This window comes from Aethina tumida, chromosome 2 (genome assembly GCF_024364675.1).
Source record: "Aethina tumida isolate Nest 87 chromosome 2, icAetTumi1.1, whole genome shotgun sequence".
In the NCBI taxonomy this organism is placed as follows: Eukaryota; Metazoa; Arthropoda; class Insecta; order Coleoptera; family Nitidulidae; genus Aethina; species Aethina tumida.
In genome coordinates this window covers 27,201,347-27,220,376 of record NC_065436.1, presented here as the reverse complement: position 1 = coordinate 27,220,376, position 19,030 = coordinate 27,201,347, and the positions used below count along the sequence as shown (strand labels likewise).

The following is a 19,030-nucleotide window of genomic DNA, read 5'->3' as shown; positions in this document are numbered from 1 at the left end:
TCAAATTTACTGGTTGTCTATAGATTATATATTTATAATAATAATGAATTTATGATACATTCTTATTAGTTAAAATAATATGTTGTAAGAAAATAAGAGCTCAGGGCACCGGGCCAGTACCAAAGTGTTTCTGGGATTCCCAGGCAAGCGAGGTAGTGGCGTGATCATGCATCAATGAAAGGACTGGAACGGTCTAGTTTGAGACAAGGGGGAAGAAATATTACGCATTAATTCACTGCGGTTATAAGTAGAGAAATCTGGTAGTTATATAAAAAATATTTTACGATTTTAATATATCAGATAAGTTTAATGAATAATAAGCAGAATTTTCTGTTTAAATTTCTACGCAATAACGCAATATTTTTATCGGAAAATTGTACAGTCTTGTAAAACAAGCTTTGACATGACATGTTCCATTTAGCAAAATTTTATTTATTTTGCTGTATAAACGTGGTAGAAAATGACCAAATAAAAATTTAATAGTTATTAAAGAATAATATGACTTCAAATGCAAGTCTTGTAAAAACACAACATTAGTAATCAAACATTTATAAATTCACACACAAAATTTGAAATATGCCGATTGCGTAGTTTCTGGGATTTGTTCCAAGGCGTCAATGGCATTTGTATAGAGAACTTAACTCAGAGAGTTAAATAGTACCACAGAAAGTAAATATATTTAAATATGCTATTTCTTTGGCCAACAAAATCAGTGTAAAGCACAAAACAATAATTACATAAAGGATAGAATAGCTATACAGTGCGAAAAATGCTCTCCGTGTCTGGATGTTGTAAGAGATGGATGCACGACAAAGAGAGAAAAATTTTGCCCGGTAGTAGGAATCCCTACACTCAGAGACAATGCGCCGTGCTACTGCGCGTAGCGCACAATATAAATTAATCTTTGCGAATGCATTTAGTAACTCTCCGTATGCGATATCAAAAACAAATAAAGTATTCTAAAAATAAACTTCTTTTTTCAAAATAAAAATGTATCTCAAAAATTAAATAAAATAAATAAATGCTTATATAAAAAAAAACTAAAAACAATTAAATAAAGTGTTCAAAGACACCGACTCGTTTGCGGAGACGAACCGCATGCTAAACGCAGCAAAACAAAATGATCTCCTCCAGTCAGTCCGGCCCGCCCACATAATTGCATGTATATCTTTCTTTTTTGTTAACAAAGGGGTATTGATGTTCCGTCTCAATACGCGAGTAGACACGCTCATCAGTTTTGATACTGTATGTTTTATATACTTACTGGGCCAATTTTGAATTAATTCTCTTATAAAATATCTTATAAAATGTGTAATTTCAAAATGTGTGCTAATTCTCTGGTAATACTATACTTATAATGTTGAAATGTGATATAAAAAAGTATTATATTTATTAATTTCATTTTAATAATAATATTTTTAAAGAACAAATTGAGATAGTATTATTAAACAGAATATAAATTGAGTTATGCGATTTGAAGAATGAGCCGCGCCATCTATATCAGAATAGTCTAATTTACAACTTCTGATTACAGTATTCATAACGTTTTATTTAATGATTGTATAATGAAACTTTTTTTAATTAAAATATATATTATTATATTATATTTTTTCTCAATTATTAAGAGAAGGTACAACAAATTAAATTTCTACATATCTGTGGAGATTTTTTCATAAACAAATATTTAAATTTTTAAGTGAAATATTTGTTGTGTTGGCCTGCCTGAAATTTGTATTTCGTCTGTCAAATTCGTTGCGTTTAGCGGCATTCATTGTGTTATTCGTGTTTGTGGTTGATCATCGAAAAAAGAAAATATGAGTAAATTGTCTAGAATACCGAAGGCTCTGCCCAAAGACACGGCTGAAGCGATCCATAAGTCAAAAATATTGGTTGTCGGCGCTGGTGGAATCGGCTGTGAGGTGCTCAAAAACTTGGCCCTAACCGGCTTTCCTGATATCGAAGTGGTACGTCGCCGATTTCGGTTGTCTCGATTTATAGTGCTTATTGTGTAATTTTTGCAGATCGATTTAGACACTATTGATGTCAGCAACTTGAACAGGCAGTTTCTGTTTAGGAAGGAACATGTTGGCAAGTCGAAAGCTCAGGTTGCTAAGGAAAGTATCCTAGGGTTCAATCCAAACACTAAAGTTGAAGCACACCATGATAGCGTCACAAGGTAAATTTCATAACTATTTTGACGGAAATTGATTAAACTTATAGATTAATATTTAATAATTTTATTTATTAATAAGTACATGAATTATAAACTTTTTTAGTATTTTATGCCCTCATAAATATTTCAGTATTTTATATATCTTCCCTGTACATGACAATTAGCCAAATACTTTAATTCTTATAAATCCATTTTTAGTCGAGAATATGGTGTTAACTACTTCAAACAGTTTTCACTGGTGATTAACGCCCTTGATAACAGGGCTGCAAGGAGCCACGTAAATCGCGTGTGCCTCGCAGCCGACGTGCCCCTAATCGAGTCTGGCACTGCTGGTTACTTTGGACAGGTAGAACTTATCAAGAGGGGCATGACACAGTGCTATGAGTGCCATATGAAGGCTCCACAGAAGTCATTCCCTGGCTGCACAATTCGTAACACTCCTTCAGAGCCAGTGCACTGCATTGTTTGGGCAAAGCATTTGTTCAAGTAAGTCGATTGTTTTGAGGATTGTTTTTGTAGATTGTACAAATGTTTGTTTCAATTGTAGTCAACTATTTGGAGAAGACGATCCGGATCAAGATGTGTCGCCGGATGCGGAGGATCCGGAAGCAAAAAAAGATGGGGATGGGACACACAGCACCACTGAAACTGGCAATGTAGTGCGGGTGTCTACCAGACAATGGGTACAAGATGTTAAATATGACCCAGCAAAACTATTCAACAAGTTTTTCCATGATGATATCAAATATTTGCTGACCATGGGTAAAAACATACATCATAACCTTGGGAACAAACTAACTGGAGTAAATTTTCAGAGAATCTATGGAAGACAAGAAGAGCTCCAGTTCCCTTAAACTGGGAGCAGGCTGCCTCCCATGGAGGAGATGCTGAAATAGATGAAACTGACTTCCAAGCTATCGATACTAAAGTCTGGAGCCTCAAAAAATGCACTGAAGTATTTGCAGACACCATCAAAGTTCTCAAAAAAGACATGGAGACTAAAGAGTTTCTGGTGTGGGATAAGGACGATGAGCCTGCCATGGACTTTGTCACTGCCGCTGCAAACATTCGCTCTCACATATTTAACATCACCCAAAAGTCCAGATTTGACACTAAATGTAAGTATTTGAATTATAAATTGTTACTGTGATTAAATGAACTATTTTTAGCAATTGCTGGAAACATCATCCCCGCCATCGCTTCTGCAAACGCGACAATTGCAGGGTTGGTAGTGCTCTATGCCATCAGGGTGCTTAGCAATAAGATCGAGAAATGTCCCAATATTCATCTGCGACCGAAATCAAGGCACTCCAAGCTTATACTGTCTGCAGACAAAGCGATTATCCCGCCACGTTCCGATTGCTACGTATGCCGCCCCAATCCGACTGCATATCTCTCGGTCAATTGTAACGTGACCACGGTCAGCGAATTAGAAAATGCCATATTAAAACGACATCTCAATATGATCGCACCTGATGTTATGTTAGAAGACAAAGACAGTATTATCATTTCGTCTGAAGAAGGCGAATGCGATGTAATTACTCAAAGCAAATTTAGTTAATTCTGTAATTAAACGATAACTATTGTAGGAGAATCTTAACAAAACATTATACGAGGTTGGAATCGGTGACGGATCGATTTTGAAGGCGGATGATTTCCAACAAAATTTCGAATTGACTATTCACGTCACCCAGTGGGAACCAGAAAGTACAGATGAACCATTTAAAGTGGCAGGAAATCCCAATGACTTGTTGCCTAAAGAAGATTCTCCCAATTCGAAGACAAGTAAGTATTAATATGTTGTTTATTTAAATGTTTAACTCTTGTAATTTGTGCAGCTGAAACTAACAATACACCAGCAGACAAAAAGGATAGTGATGATGACTTAATGGTCGTTGATGGAGAGGATCCACAGGAAGGTTCTTCTTCCAAGAAAAGGAAACTTAATCCACGTGATGTTGATGATGATGATGATGACATTTCTATTGTCGATATGTAAATGTATATATTTTTGTGTTACTTTTGAGTATTTTCGTATTAACTAAATGTGTTTCAGTATAATGTTTGTTTTATTTAATTTCTTTTGGTGTAAAAGAGGAAAACGAAAGTACTTTAATGACTCCATAGTGTTTATTAAGATACAAGGGACTTTTATAAAGCCATATTATCGTGACTTGTACAGATATCACACACAACCAAGTTTAGATTATATATTCTATATCACAACAACCCTGGTTGAAAATTTACATATGAATGTATGTATTATTTACTTACAAGTACATTAAATTAAACCTATATAACTAACTAAAAAATTATATAATACCGTTAGAAAAGGAACAATTTAACAAGAAGCCTAATATTTTTGATTACACAAAACAAAAAATTATAGCTTATATTATTTTGGCTCTGAAGTTATCACTATTATTGTAGAAAACGTAGAATTTTAGTCTATTTTAAAGAACAATAGCTATACTGACGAGTTTTTGTGCCTAAATTACTACATATTCAAAGTCAACCATTAAAATGATTCAACAATACTAAATAATCTGAATAAAAATCCTATTTTTTTATTATCAGTAATAACGTACCATTATTTAGTAAAAAATGTATAGTCATTTCCACATAATTATTTTAGCTCTAAAAATACTCATATAATACTCTTGCGTCTACATGATTACAGAAAGTGACAGGAATTACAGAAAGTGTAAACAATGTGTGTGAGAAAGGGATTATTCTAAGAATGGTATGAAACTACTGATTTTTAAGTTCATATCAATGTTGTTTATTATAGGTGCGAACTAAAGGTATGGATTCAGATCCCTTTGGTAGTCAGCGAACAATACTTGAAATACTTGATCTTGGGGTGTTGCCAGTCTCCTCATCTGATTGGTCTGGGGATATCCTGATGGCTTGGTACCACTGATTTGTTAAATCAGTCATCTGGCTCTTACAATCCTTTAATTCCTGTAATAACATGAATAATGTAAATATAAAATCACTCATTAAATAGAAAACTACTTATTATTGATTAAACTCACACATGTAGGTGTTATAAATTAAATTTTGTAGGTCTCTTAAAGAAAATTTTATCGTCGGCCATGAATATGGCGCAGAAATTTGCAATGAAAAACCCTCCGATGGCCCCAAAACAACAAGGTATTGGCCAGTTTTGATAAGGCTTGTTCCAATCCAAAGGAATCAATATCGATCCTAACCAAGCACCAAGGATTGTAAGGCGTGCGGCCAACAGAAATTTATTGCAATTCTCAACACCTTCAAATGCCATCAGATTAGTGAATGAAGTTGTCACTGCCTCAGGCCCAAAATGTAACAGCATAGGCAAAACCGTAAACGTGCAAACTATCATTGAGAACATCATTGTCTCCTCTTGCTTGGATAAAAACGGGGCTCCAAAGAGAACTGATATAATATATATGACAACAGTCATAAAAACATAAACAGCAAAGTTCTTTAAGTGATCTTTGAGTTTGTATTTCTTGACGTCCTGTAGTTTAATATTTTTGTCCATTTTCATGTAGCAGCAAAGGTATTTAGTAATTTCAGCGAAGATGAGAATCAAAACAACGTAAAAATTTTCACATTTTCCAATATTGTATATCTGTCCGGTGAAGTATAACAGAGCGAAGACTGCCGGTATGTAAATGCAAGTTACTATGTTCGTTATTGTTAAACTTCTGTTGTAAACACGGTTTGCGTAATTTATTTTGTCCATTTTTTAAGCTTGATTTCGTAACCTTAACTCGTTTGTCAATTTTCTAGTTGAGTTGTGCCAACTTAATGACGTGAAAAACAGCGGGAAATTCAAATTTAGATTGACAATGTACTTTTTTTCCCAAATACTTATTACTCATAATAAATTAAAATTACAGGTTATTTATGCCGCAATTATGATAACTAAATATGAAAGATAAGTATACACGATAATTCACTTAACTTTTTCATTAGAAGTTTATAAAGAACGAAAAAAGGTATTGATTTAAATTTTTATAGCATTTATAACATGACTTAATGCACTTTTAAATTAAACATGTAATTGCAAATAAAAGTGATATACCATACCCTAAACCAAAACCTATAATTCTTGAGTTATTAATTATTTTCCAAAAATTTTCACAGGTTCCCAAATTTTATACGGGGTGTTCGTTATTTACATTTAATTTTATGCATGTTAACTTTTTCTTTTTAATCGATCACAATGTATGTTTGTAATAAACTGAATATGAGAACAAATTTGTAATTAAAAACAAATATGCAAAATAAATTTCATATAATTTTTTCACTGTTTTATTTAAATAAATTACGAAATAAGATTTCAATTAATTGATACTGAATTGTGACAGATTAGAGTAAATAAGTTTAATATTTGTTCAACCCATCCTCAGTAATTTAAAGTTAAAATTAATATATATTTTTTAAAACAATGTTTACAAATACACGAAATTATAAAAAATGGGATAATTAACAACAATTTTAGGACTTGTAACTACATTGTGTCGATAAAAATGTAAATTGAATATTCGTCAAAGCATATAAAATGGTCGTACCATAATAAACATTAGCTATAAATAAACCACAGTAAAATAACTAATAAACAAAATGATAAGTTGTTTAAATTAATTCCTTAGGGGATACAAAAACGTTAAAAATTATCATATCAGTTCACACCGGTCCCGCCAATTGACACCATTAAATATCAATTTAAGAAACATAACAGCTTATTTTTAGTAGACAACTACACAACATCAAATAGGTTTTGTTACTTGTAAGCCTATCCTTGAAAATTCTATTAGATACCACATATCAGAAAATGACTAATTGTGGTAAAATGTTTTTGAACGAAACTCTTTAGACATTTAACAGGATTTTAAGAATATTATGCTCGAATTTAAAACCTTACCAACGATTCTGTTATGAAACCTCTTTAATTAACGTTAATTTTTTATTGACATTTTGATTACGACATAATCCAAGTTTATATTGTCTGTACAATCTTGTCGCAGAATATTAATTTTACAAAATACATAAATTAAAAACACAATTTAACCAGTTCAAATTAGTACCATTTCTATTTTATACGGGTATTAACATAGACTAACTAAATAATACAAAAACAGTTTGGAACCTTGATCAGTCACATTTAACTGGCGTGATCGAACAACCTTGCACCAAATTATATTACGTAAAAAAGCATTTTCTTCTCTAATTCACATATTCAGTGTATCATGAATTCACATAGGAGAAATTATCAACAAGTTTTTGAAGCACTTCAACGCTTACTTTTATGAAATTGGAACACTTAAATCATATAATTATCATTCATGCCAGCATAACTGAAATCTAATATTTTTTATCATTTAAGGTAACTTCCGACCCAAATGAATAAACTACAGTTAATCTGAATATTGATCGTACACAAACGTACATACACAATTAGTTTAATGTCGGCTGAAATTCGTAAATATTAAGTAACAATTACATATGGTGATTAATAAAACAGGAGCTTCCGTGTTTGTGGTAAAATGTCGTGCTTGAACGGTATTTAATCCACACATCGAAGGTTACTCTCTGAGACTGAGCTGTGTATATGATCCAATTATCAAAATAGTGTTTTCCTTTAAAATAACTTTTTTATTGATCAAGTATATTACTGCATCGTTCAATTTCGTTGTTGCCGAAGTCGTTTCTAAAATGCGGCTTAGAATGTTTTTACTGAGTACTGTGTTATAGTAATTTATAGTTTTGCTGCTGTGTTAATGGCCATTAAAACTTTTATTATCTGAGTTCCTTTCAACAATCATATATCTCAGAATTTACACATTTTGATTTGGAAATCGTAAATTTAGTAATGAATGTATCACATGGCAAACATTGCAAGATAATAAATTATACTTTTTCCTGTGAATTTCCACAAATTTATGTGGACAATTGTCATGAGACATTTTGACCAATTCAACAACATTAATAATTCCAAACATTCTCACCTGCTGGGTAAACCTCCTGGTGAAGAAAGGTATTAAGTACTTCAGATCATACTTGGCGAAGCCCTTGATCCTGTCCGAAACGAAAGCCACCTCGGTCTCGCCCTCCGTGGTCTCCGAAAGGTGTTCGGAGTCCAAAGCGCCGCCCCATTCCCTCGTTTTACTCAGCGTGACCTCCCTGTCCTTCTTCCTCTTCTTCAGTTTCCTGGACGGATTCTTGGTCGCCTGCATGAACTTCAGCAGCGGCATGGTGGAGCCGCCGAAGAACAGCGTGGTCACCAACACAATGATTAGGGTTGTGGTAATGATCACGTTGCGCGTTTCCGTGCTGAAATTCAAATGGAGGGACAACGCGTAGGAAATGGCACCCCTCAAGCCGCTGAACCACATTATGAACATCATCTTCTTGGTTATCTGATGTTCCCTAAATCTATTGACTAGAATGGCCAGGGGGAATATGTTGCAGGCTCTGCCGATCAGACACAGTATAATGCTCCAGACGACCAAAGCGGGTTCGACGCGATGTTTGAAGCTGAACAATGCGAGGCCCAAGTAAGCGAACACGCAAGTTTCAGCGATGAACGCCAAGGTTCTCAGGGTCTGTTGCATGGTTATTTGGGTGACGGTAGACAAGTTAAAATGGGTATAATGAGACATGACAATTCCACAGAAAAGTATGGCCATTATGCCGGATAGATGGATACCCTCGGCTAAGACGTATGGTGCGTAGGTGAAGACCAACATCATGCCGAACTCAAGGGACGGATTCTTCCTCAAGTCAATGTGCTTTAAGAGTAAAGCACTGAGGAGGGCAAACACCACGCCAATTCCGGCAGACGCGAAGAACATGAGACAGAATCGTTCGATGCCTATGACTATGGCTTCACCTGTGTTCATGTTGGGGTTGTTGGATTCCAAGGCTGCGGTGGTCAAAACAATGGCGATGGCGTCGTTGAGGATGCTCTCGCCGAACACCAACATATTCAAAATTGGGTCTACGTTCAAGGCGTGGAAAATAGCGACTGTTGCCACTGGATCGACGGCGGAAATCAAGGATCCAAAAGCGAAAGACTCGACGAAGCTTAATTTGTAGGCAACATCTGCCAGACCCAAGAAATAAACGCCGAAGCCGATGACAAAGGCGGAAATCGTGGTGCCGAAAATGGCAAAAACGAGTATGGAACCGATATTTTGGAAGAAGTTACCTTTGTGCAAGTTGTAGCCAGATTCGAAGATGATTGGGGGTAAAAGCACCAAAAAGAACGCGGTTGGGGAGAAGGCCTCCTCCTTCCTCCAGTTGCTGATGTTTCTGTTGGACAGAGCACTCATAGCAAGACCAATTAACGCACCCAAGAACACAATAACAACACTCTCAGGCACATATTGGAAGTTGGTCTGTAACATCAGGTGGATCAGCAAAATACCTATGGCCAACACACATAACACAAAGAAAATAGCCATGGAGCTGTTGTGCTCTTCCTCGGCAGCTTCTTTGTCTGGTAGCACAGGGTCAACAGATATAGTTGTTGAAGTGACATTTGTGTGGTTCACTGTTGGGGATGGTTGAACTGGTGGTGGTTCTTGGGGTGCCGATTTCGTATCGTTTTTATCATTCTTCACATCTGTAGGGGCTGCAGTAGAATTTGCTGCAACGGGTTCTTTGGGTTTTTCTGTTGTCGATTGTAATTTCGTGTCATTATTTTTCATGGGGGCCGTACTACTTTGGGCCAGTTCTGGCGGTTTATCCACTGGTTTCGCGGTTGTTGTATTCAGGGGTTTGTCGGACAATACGTTGGTTACATTTTTGCCGTTCGTGTCCTGTGTCGAAGCAGTGTTCCAGAACAAAACGAAAAATAGGACGATGGCGGTTAATAATTCCTTGATCTTCATTTTTACTGTCGTTTAATTTATCGGTTTGCACATTTACATTTTACAGATAAACAACACAGTCACTAAGCGCTAGATAACACGGGCTGACTACGCGACAATGTTATGAAAACTGTCAAAAATGATCATTTCCATGGCATTTTCGCGAAGGTTTCGTCTTTGACGTATAAAAGTGGGGGGTTTGGCGCACAATCGCGTTCTGGGGAAAACGCGTAGTTATGCAACGTTGCCACTGTCTTTTAATAATCTGGGGAGAACCCTACATTCCTTTTTACCGTCTAAAAATTTTAAAAAGACTGATTAATAAAACGGTCATTAGTTGATTTGTATGACACCTGTTAAAATTTGAAATAAAGCAATAAATGGAGAATATCGATTATTTACGAAATTAGGCAACATTGGCCAAAGGAATTTAAAAAATATTCAATACTCTATTAATTCACCATCATGTTTTATCATTTTCTACCTAAAACAAAGCGATTATCATTAAGATAACAATTTTAGATTAAATATTTGATTAGACATAAATGTTGAGTTCTTAAAATCATAACCTAATTGTTCCGTGCCGTCAAAATCGGTGGAAAAATGTCATCGAAATTTTTCCGGTGGTTTCTTTCTGAAGATGGCAGAAAATTCTCGTTTTACGGGGCCAGCGTGGTTTCAACCAGCGTTATGGTTCTCTCATTTTTGCCTCACACAATTTTCTTGGAACATTACAAAGATTTAGTGCAATTATACAAGTAGGGTGTATTTTAGGTTATACGACATTTCCTTTATATACTTATATACTGTGTTATTTGTAGAAAAGGTGTGTCCGTACCTGTACCTCAAAAACTAAGAGATCGCTTTAAAAAGACAATCGAATTAACAGGGGTAATAATGAACAACAAAATACAAACAATAAAAGTGACCGAAGTATTTTTATAGGTCCACCCATTAGACAAAGAATTATTCAAACCCTTTTCAGCTTATGGATTTGATATATTCAGTGCTGGAAGTGTTTACAGCAAGTTTGGGGTTTACGTTGGTTTGCCAGCAAATTTTGTGTATGATAATGTGAACCAAATAGAAAGAAACATAATCAAAGTAACATTCCATTCAAATACTAAATGCAAAACCTTTTAATATTACATGTTGTAGATTAACAATGAGTCAGTACAGTGGGAAACTGAGGAAGCACAATCTCTCCTAGATTCTTTGGTGCTTTCTGAAAATGCACAAATGTATGCCATGGCAAGAGAAATAAAGTTCAGACAAACTTCAAAACCAATTTTGGATATTTTCTTGGCAACAGGAAGCTGTTTGGCTGCTTATGGACTTGGAAGTAAAATTAATAAAAAATTCAACATGTATGTTAAACCTCTTCCAATCAGAGTTTGTTTATATTCATTGGTGCTTGCCTTTGTTGGTGGCAATTATATAATGTGTAAAGACTTTTCTCAACTTTACAATGAAGAATCGATAGACAAAGAATTAAGTAAAATACCTGAATTAGCTGAAGGGGGAAAAGAATTTTACACAAAGGTGTTGCAAAGAAATAGGGCTTTAAGAGCACTAATGGGCAAAGATGGTGAAAGAATGTATAGTGTGACTGGAAATGAAAATTATTTGTTTAGAATTAGACATGTTCCACTGATGCAGAGAAAGTCCTTTTTTGAAGCACCCCAAAATGCTTAAATGACTGATAGAATAGTAATTAGACCCATAACAAATTTGTAGTTGTGTTTGCATAAAACAGTTCATGTTAAAAAATGTACAAAGAAATTATAAATAAATTTATTAAAGAAGTTTGATCTTTTTTAATTTATGGTGTGACCAACGATATTCAAAACGCTCTATTTTATTTTTCATCACTTTATGTAAAAAATGTTATATATGTAAAACATACATATATAATATGTAAATTTATTTGACCAAATAGTATAGTAAAATAGTATCTGTTTAGAACATTCCATATATTTTATTATTTTTTTTCCATTTCTATAAAGATGTGTCTTTGTATGAAATTATGCGTTTATAGTAATTTCAAACCTCATTTTTGGATTTATTTGAATCCTTCTAATATGTTTTTTATACAATTTGAGTAATAAGATCAACAAATCAATGAGGAAAATTAATTCATAAACATTATAATATATGTTTTTATAATAAATACTATTTAGAATTAAAGATTAAATATATAGCAATTTTAGCAAATCTGCAACTTGAGTGAGTCATAACATATAAGAATAATTAAAAAAAAATTAAATAATTTTAGAAATTCTAAGGTTTAAGTCATTACGTAATACAGAATGATCAAACATTTCCATTGTCTAAAATGTCACGTATTTTTAAAATTCCCGGTTATATAGGCTAGTGAGATTATAGTGAGAAAAATTTATCAACAGCTACCAACATAATAACTAGTGTTTTGGTTTGGTTAATGGTTATTTCTGTCTACAAATTGTCGAAAACCCGTCAAAACTACATATTTATCGGATTGTTTCCGAGGCAAATCAAACAAACATGGTCGCTTAGAAAACGAACTGGCCGCATTTCCCCGCTAATTCGACGAAATTGGTATGATAATGGACTCGAGAAACACAAACAAGAATGGCAGTATAGATGCTGAAAATCTAAACTTGACTTTGGATATGGGCGACGATATGAAACTGGATGAGGTGAATTACGAGAGTGATGTATCTTCCAGTTCGTCGGAGAGTTCCTCCGTCCCCAGCATAAGCTCGGTGAGCAGTGGCTCGTCGGGGAAGGGGCGACGGTCCCGGCACAAAAGGGGCCGTTCAGATGACAAAAGCCCGTCGCCGGCGGCGAAAAGGGCCCGTTCCAAAGACAACAAGGGCAAGTCTTACGACTATTTAACTAAATTAAATTATTTATTTCGTGACACCCGATTTTTTGTCATCAAGTCGAACAACGCTGAGAATATCACACTGTCAAAGGCCAAAGGAGTATGGTCGACGTTGCCGCAGAACGAGGCCAATCTCAACAAGGCGTTCAGGGAGTCCAGGAATGTGTTGTTGATATTTTCCGTGAAGGAAAGTGGCAAATTCGCTGGTTTTGCAAGGTTACATGGTGAATCTCGACATGATGTGCCGGCCATATCATGGGTCCTACCGCCCGGATTGTCCGCGAAAGCTCTTGGTGGTGTCTTCAAAGTGGACTGGGTGTGTCGCAAGGAGCTACCATTTTCAAGCACAATGCATTTGTACAATCCATGGAATGACGGCAAACCAGTGAAGATTGGGAGGGATGGCCAAGAAATTGAACCTAGGGTGGCTGAGGAACTGTGCCGCCTGTTTCCCGAGGATGACGGTATTGAAATCACGCCCATTCTAAGACTGGCAAAAGAAGCTGCCAAAAGAAACAACACACTGAGAAGTAGAGATGGTCACAGGCATCCCAAGGCCAGGATGCCTATAGCAGCTAGGTCGTCGTTTGGATATCGAGGTAGGGGCTCTTCGTATTCCAGGAGAAAATACTTCCTGACAAGCAGGGGACTGACATCTTCAAGTGCATATAGACGCTCAGTGTCTCCGCGGCCCAGAGACAGATTTTCGTTGTTCTATGACCGTGATTCCCCTCGCCCCTACACCGCAGCTGCAGCTGAAGCATACGTAGCCGATTACATGCGGACGATGCAGCATCAATTACCTCCCTTGCCCCCCTATGTGGCCCCACCAGGATTGTATACAGCTGGGGGGTACGATGGGTTACCTCCACCTAGGTATTACGATGGTTTGCCCCTGGGGGATTATCCTCCATCTAGGATAGGATCGTACTCGGATAAAAGGTCGTATGATAGGTCGGTGGATGAATTCCTTTGGAGGACTAGTGACAGATCGAGGGATCGAGATCGTGAGAGTCGTCATCGCTATCGGGACAGGCGGTGAATTCTGGAATGATCACTGTATAGGATATATTTTTTTTTAACTGACGGACGTTTATTATTAATTAATTGTAAAATCTGTTCTTGGCATATTTTACCATGTTATGATTTATCGGAAAATTATCTATTGTGATCTGTTTAATTTGAAAACGATTGTTTGACGTTTTATACGTCTAAAATTGTAAAAACCTTTTTTTATGAATTAGTTGTAGCTGTATTATTATTTTAGGTATATGCTACTTGATTTGTACATTATGATCCTTATTAAATAAGACGGATATTGTAAATGACTTTGTTTTCTTTCATTATTACTGTTTAAAAATGTAAATCATTTTATATTTCAGTTACTAAAAGATAAGTATAACTTTCTTTCATATATTATACTAATGTATAACATTTTTATACAATTTACGACTGTTTGCAGATACTGAATTTGCCATTAATCGCGTTAAGACAGATTATTTAGGAAACAACTGTTGTGGTGATTGGAAGACTTTAGTTCAATCAACAAGAAGCTGGAACAAAAATTCATCATTGCTGAACTAAATTTTGTATATTTGTATTTCACAATTATCATATAAACTAAATAATATGTTAAAACAATCAAAATCAGTTTTGAAAATTAATTTTTTCACTTTCTTTAAATGTGTAAGAATCTCATATATAATATAGAATTTGTGAATAAAAAATCTTATTTATAAATTAGTGTAATGTCAGGAAATGTTGATTTTTGGGTATTTACATTGCTTATTTTGATTGTTTTATAAATGTTATTTAATTTCTTAAATCACTTTATTGCAGTAGCTAGTTGGTAAAAAATGTAATAATTTAAAGCATTCACTTCATTTAATAAATTAGTGACTATTTTAAATTTTATAAAAATGATTTTATAAATAATACAAATATTACATACATACATTATAGATCTTTTCAATATACTTGTTATTTATCAAAAATTAAAAAAATATTTTAAATACATAAAATAATTATTAAACACATTTAATTTGTTTGTAAGTACATTGATTTCGTCTGTGTATTTTATAGGGTCGTCTATCATAATATTGTATATGAACTATGACAACAATTTTATCTAAAATTATAAGTAGTCTTTTTTTAAAACTTTTTAACTAGAAATATTGAGATAGCTTCTATGACATTTGCCCAGAGTTAATAACATTAACATATTCAGCATTTGGGTAGATTATTTTAGTGATATGAGATTGTTACAAATACTAATACAAACAACAAATACAATCTGAGTTTATTTCATCATATCATAATTACTTTATTTGTTATTGTGTGAAAATTATTTTAACTTTCTTCAATTATTAAAATTAAAATATCTCAGACACGGCTTGGATAATCACAATTAATCAAAAGTACCATTCTTCTAGAGTGTGTAAAGAATATGATAAACTTAACAGTTTTTAAATATATTCAGTGGAGTAAAAAAGATAGATAAAGGGGGTTCCCTCAGAATCTACGTTACAGTATCATAATGGAAAGAGTTTAATACACTGAATTATAGGAATATATACCAAATTTAAACACGATTGGACGAAATGTTACGAAAGTATATGAAAAATTTTTTAAAATTAAAATTTGATAGACAGTATTTTTATCAAGCTAAACTTTAGACAAAAAAATATTTAGATATACTTCACTATTGAATATAGTTTACCTGCCCTCAATTTTGATCACCCTTTTAGAAACACTGTTATAATAGATAAAATAAAAAATTTGACAAAAAATATATAAGAAATACACATACAATTATTAAACAAATTTGATTTGTTTGTATGCCAAAGCTTCAATTTATCTATTTTTTTATGGTCATTTATTTATCAATTGGTATATATTCTATTAAAAAGTTATTTTATAGAAACTATTTTATTACTATACACTTATAAAAATGCAAATATTAAGTGTTTTTTAATATTAAGTGGACTTAATTTTTTTATTGAACGTAGAAATATTCACATTACTACCTAGATCCTTCTAATTTTATAGTATTCTCAAAACATTAAAAAATATACTGTTAATATAATAGGGAAATATCAGAAATTTGGCAACTCAGCAAAATAAATTATATTAAAAATTCGTAGAATAATGAATAATTGTAATGCATATTTGACTTTTTTGTTCGTCATTGTTTCAATTTGTTTCTTTTCTGGTGACGTTCATTCATCACATCACGTATTAATTGCGAAAATCAATTAAAAATGAATACATACTTCTGTGCATATGACAGACGATATGTCATTCGTATACCAGGGCATTAAATAATATTTACACATTAACGTTACTTCCAAATATACAATCAAACGAAAGAATCATCCCAACGATGAACCAATCGACCGGGTATCGTTCGGACCGCATCCGTGCCGAAAACAAAGCGAACACGCCAATGTTTTGAAAGCAAATACGGATCCATCGCCGCGATACGATTCATGCGTTGCCGCCACAACGGCGACGCTCGATTGGCCGGCCCAGTCCCGGGCGTGAGATCCTGCGCGCAACCGACACTCCGGTTGTTGCACTCCTCGCAGCCGAAAGAAACCAGTCTTGGATGTTTTCCCCGCGATGCGAAATCCGGACGGTGCTTTCAGCCAGTGCTGTGTGTGAATCGACCGCGGTCGAATTTCGTTGTGACCCGACATAAAAAAAAACCGACGCGGCGCCCACCATTTAAATTCGGTTGCGATGTCGAAGTGTTTCTGTGGGAAAACGGACACTCCAGTTCGACGGTTCCAGCGGGCTCGTGGAGTCGCGGGGATGTGCTAGAGCCGGATTGTTTTGTGCGAAAGGTACGTCGCCCCCGTGACAATTCACACCATTTCACATTCGTCCACCAAAACGTCGCGTTCGATTCAGCATCCGATCGAAATGCGGGTTCAAAACTTACGGATAAACTCACCAGCGAAATCCTGCAAAACGTAAAATCGTTAATTAAACTTGAACGTTTAATTTTCGAATGCTTCAACGGTGAATTTGTTTGGGGCGGATCGAATAAGGCCAGCTTCCTTAAATGTCAATGTTGAGGTCGTTTTTCGATTTGCACCGTTCCTTCGCTCTCGCCTTAATTAGGAAGTATTCTGAATTAATTTGTACGATAAACAAACCCATGGCAGGCGATTTGAGCGGCCGCAACTGGCGTAATTTAATGAATGTTTAATAGAATTGTTGCTGATTTGGTGCTTCCCCTCTTTTATATTTTTAATTACACTAACATTGTAACAGGCAAGTAAAAATCCACATATGACAAACCCCCATCAGCGATTTGTTACTATTTTTGTATCTAAGGCATATGTTTTTAAAATTTTTTTGGGTCCAAGAGTTATCGTATTCAGGTATAACAATATTTATTGGCTGTGTCAGAAAATAGACAACTGCCCTATTGTTAATAAGGATTTCTGGGGGTTTTAAAGACCCTTGACCAATTGCATATTTTAAAAACCCTGTTATGACCTTTAAATCTGGGAAATTCTAATTAACGTATTGATTTTATTGAGGTGTTATCGTTTAGTCATTTATCTATAATAATTTCGTATTTATTTTGTCGATTTTTCAATTTTAAATCTCCCACAAACATATTTTTATATGTAAAACATGTGTATTTGTTGTAATTTTATATAATTTCCAATTTTCTTATTCAAAATTTATATTTAAATACCCAAAATATTATTTCCATTCATGATAATTTGAATGTACAAATTATGTTAATGTTATCATAATCATAATTTTGTTGATGTAGTTATTTTATCAGCAAATCTTCGCAATTTTTTGATGTTTCAATATAAAAATATGAATATCATTAATTTCATTTATTTATTAATCTTCATCTTGTCAATTATTGTAAAATTTGTCCACGTTTTTAAATAAAATTATCTTCTTATTTTATATTATGTTTTTATTTTATTCCTGCCCACGAAAACAATTAATTTTCCTGTATATTTTCATAACTTTTACTTTTTACATACCTAACAAGCATTTTAGTTTTAAATATTTTCCTTATATTTACGTTAGCAATATATAATGTTGATGTTATTTTTATAAAAATGAGTTTATTTTGTATCATAATATAAAATACAACAATTGAAAAGCTATTTAGCATCAGGTAGGTAGGAACAATCTCATAAAACATGTTACACATTCGAGAGTCGAATTAACTAATTTTTTTCCAATTCTTTATTGTTCAAAATATGATTTTCATTCATTATTTTAAAATGTTTATCCATCATTTTTGTTGTGTTTATTTTATCAGTAAAAATGTTGTTATATCATATTTCCATATAAAAATTCAATTATTATTTCTTATTAATCATCTTAAATTAATGTGAACTTTATCCAAGTTTTTGAACAAAATAATCTAACCTCCCATTTTAGAGTATGTTTGTATTTTATTGCTGCCCACGAAAATAATTAACTGTCCTACATGACATTTTATCTATTGCTCATTATATACCTAACAAGCAGTATTTTACTTTTTAATATTTTCTTCCATTTACATTATAATAATAAACGACGTTCTATTCAAAAATAAGAGTGGTTTAATTGTAAATTAAAACAATACTATAATTCAAAAGGTTAAAATAAACTCACAATGGGCTACGGCTAAATTTAATAAAACAAATAATATCATTTTCATTCACTAGTTTAAGAATATCTTTATAAACTCTTTATCTTTGTTATAATTTTATAAATATATTCAATTAACTTTTGTATTTAAATTTTTAAAATCCTTATTTTAATATTCAAATTATTATTTTCATCTATTATTTTAAGAATACCTTTTTGCATCTTTATATATGTAAAACTTTTGATGTTATTTTTATATAAGGTTTATGCAGAAAATATGTGTTTAATTAATTTACATTTTTCATTTAATAAAATAATCTTACTTTAAATTATGTTTCTATTTTATTCCTGCCCTCAATAAATTTTTCTACATATTTTTTGTCTATTACTCATTATAAATTAATAATTACATTTAAATTGAAACAATACAATAATTCAAAAGTTATTTGGAAAAATAAAGCCACAATGGGCTAACTTGACAAAATTTAAAAAAGCAGATATATTTGT

At 33.5% G+C, this 19,030-nt stretch overlaps 5 protein-coding genes across 8 annotated transcripts in view; 4 read left to right on the top strand and 1 right to left on the bottom strand.

The window, feature by feature from the left end:
* The first annotated feature begins 1,746 nt into the window (after positions 1-1,746).
* LOC109595348 (SUMO-activating enzyme subunit 2) lies at positions 1,747-4,234 on the top strand. The gene is made up of 8 exons (XM_049963582.1): positions 1,747-1,964; positions 2,022-2,176; positions 2,372-2,659; positions 2,721-2,935; positions 2,989-3,291; positions 3,343-3,707; positions 3,763-3,958; positions 4,012-4,234. The coding sequence occupies exons 1-8, from the start codon at positions 1,815-1,817 to the stop codon at positions 4,170-4,172; spliced, it is 1,833 nt and encodes a 610-aa protein (XP_049819539.1). The 5' UTR covers positions 1,747-1,814; the 3' UTR covers positions 4,173-4,234.
* A 47-nt stretch (positions 4,235-4,281) lies between these two features.
* LOC109595341 (sodium/hydrogen exchanger 8) lies at positions 4,282-10,234 on the bottom strand. Its single transcript, XM_049963578.1, has 2 exons — positions 8,176-10,234; positions 4,282-5,137 (listed from the first exon to the last, which is right to left on the bottom strand). Exons 1-2 carry the CDS (start codon positions 10,060-10,062, stop codon positions 5,003-5,005), a joined length of 2,022 nt encoding a protein of 673 aa, XP_049819535.1. The 5' UTR covers positions 10,063-10,234; the 3' UTR covers positions 4,282-5,002.
* Positions 10,235-10,515: 281 nt separating this feature from the next.
* LOC109595345 (transmembrane protein 177) lies at positions 10,516-11,847 on the top strand. Its single transcript, XM_020010685.2, has 4 exons — positions 10,516-10,799; positions 10,863-10,932; positions 10,987-11,145; positions 11,200-11,847. Exons 1-4 carry the CDS (start codon positions 10,645-10,647, stop codon positions 11,734-11,736), a joined length of 921 nt encoding a protein of 306 aa, XP_019866244.2. The 5' UTR covers positions 10,516-10,644; the 3' UTR covers positions 11,737-11,847.
* A 618-nt stretch (positions 11,848-12,465) lies between these two features.
* Positions 12,466-14,235, top strand: LOC109595344 (YTH domain-containing protein 1). Its single transcript, XM_020010684.2, has one exon. It carries the CDS (start codon positions 12,621-12,623, stop codon positions 13,947-13,949), a length of 1,329 nt encoding a protein of 442 aa, XP_019866243.2. The 5' UTR covers positions 12,466-12,620; the 3' UTR covers positions 13,950-14,235.
* A 2,196-nt stretch (positions 14,236-16,431) lies between these two features.
* The window catches only part of LOC109595347 (uncharacterized), a 46,497-nt gene continuing 43,898 nt past the window's right edge, over positions 16,432-19,030 (top strand). For 2 of the 4 annotated variants that reach the window (XM_049963572.1, XM_049963573.1), the window contains exon 1: positions 16,432-16,752. The gene's annotated coding sequence lies outside the window, so the exon portion shown is untranslated. The remainder of the gene's footprint in view (positions 16,753-19,030) is intronic. The other 2 variants (XM_049963574.1, XM_020010687.2) reach the window with 1 other exon arrangement.

Coding starts and splice junctions, on each gene's coding strand:
- LOC109595348 (XM_049963582.1), top strand. CDS start 1,815: ATGAGTAAATTGTCTAGAATACCGAAGGCTCTGCCCAAAGACACGGCT. Junction 1,965..2,021: donor GCTTTCCTGATATCGAAGTG/GTACGTCGCCGA, acceptor TAATTTTTGCAG/ATCGATTTAGACACTATTGA. Junction 2,177..2,371: donor CACCATGATAGCGTCACAAG/GTAAATTTCATA, acceptor ATCCATTTTTAG/TCGAGAATATGGTGTTAACT.
- LOC109595341 (XM_049963578.1), bottom strand. CDS start 10,062: ATGAAGATCAAGGAATTATTAACCGCCATCGTCCTATTTTTCGTTTTG. Junction 5,138..8,175: donor CCAGGAGGTTTACCCAGCAG/GTGAGAATGTTT, acceptor ATGTTATTACAG/GAATTAAAGGATTGTAAGAG.
- LOC109595345 (XM_020010685.2), top strand. CDS start 10,645: ATGTCATCGAAATTTTTCCGGTGGTTTCTTTCTGAAGATGGCAGAAAA. Junction 10,933..10,986: donor AGACAATCGAATTAACAGGG/GTAATAATGAAC, acceptor GTATTTTTATAG/GTCCACCCATTAGACAAAGA. Junction 11,146..11,199: donor TAGAAAGAAACATAATCAAA/GTAACATTCCAT, acceptor TACATGTTGTAG/ATTAACAATGAGTCAGTACA.
- LOC109595344 (XM_020010684.2), top strand. CDS start 12,621: ATGATAATGGACTCGAGAAACACAAACAAGAATGGCAGTATAGATGCT.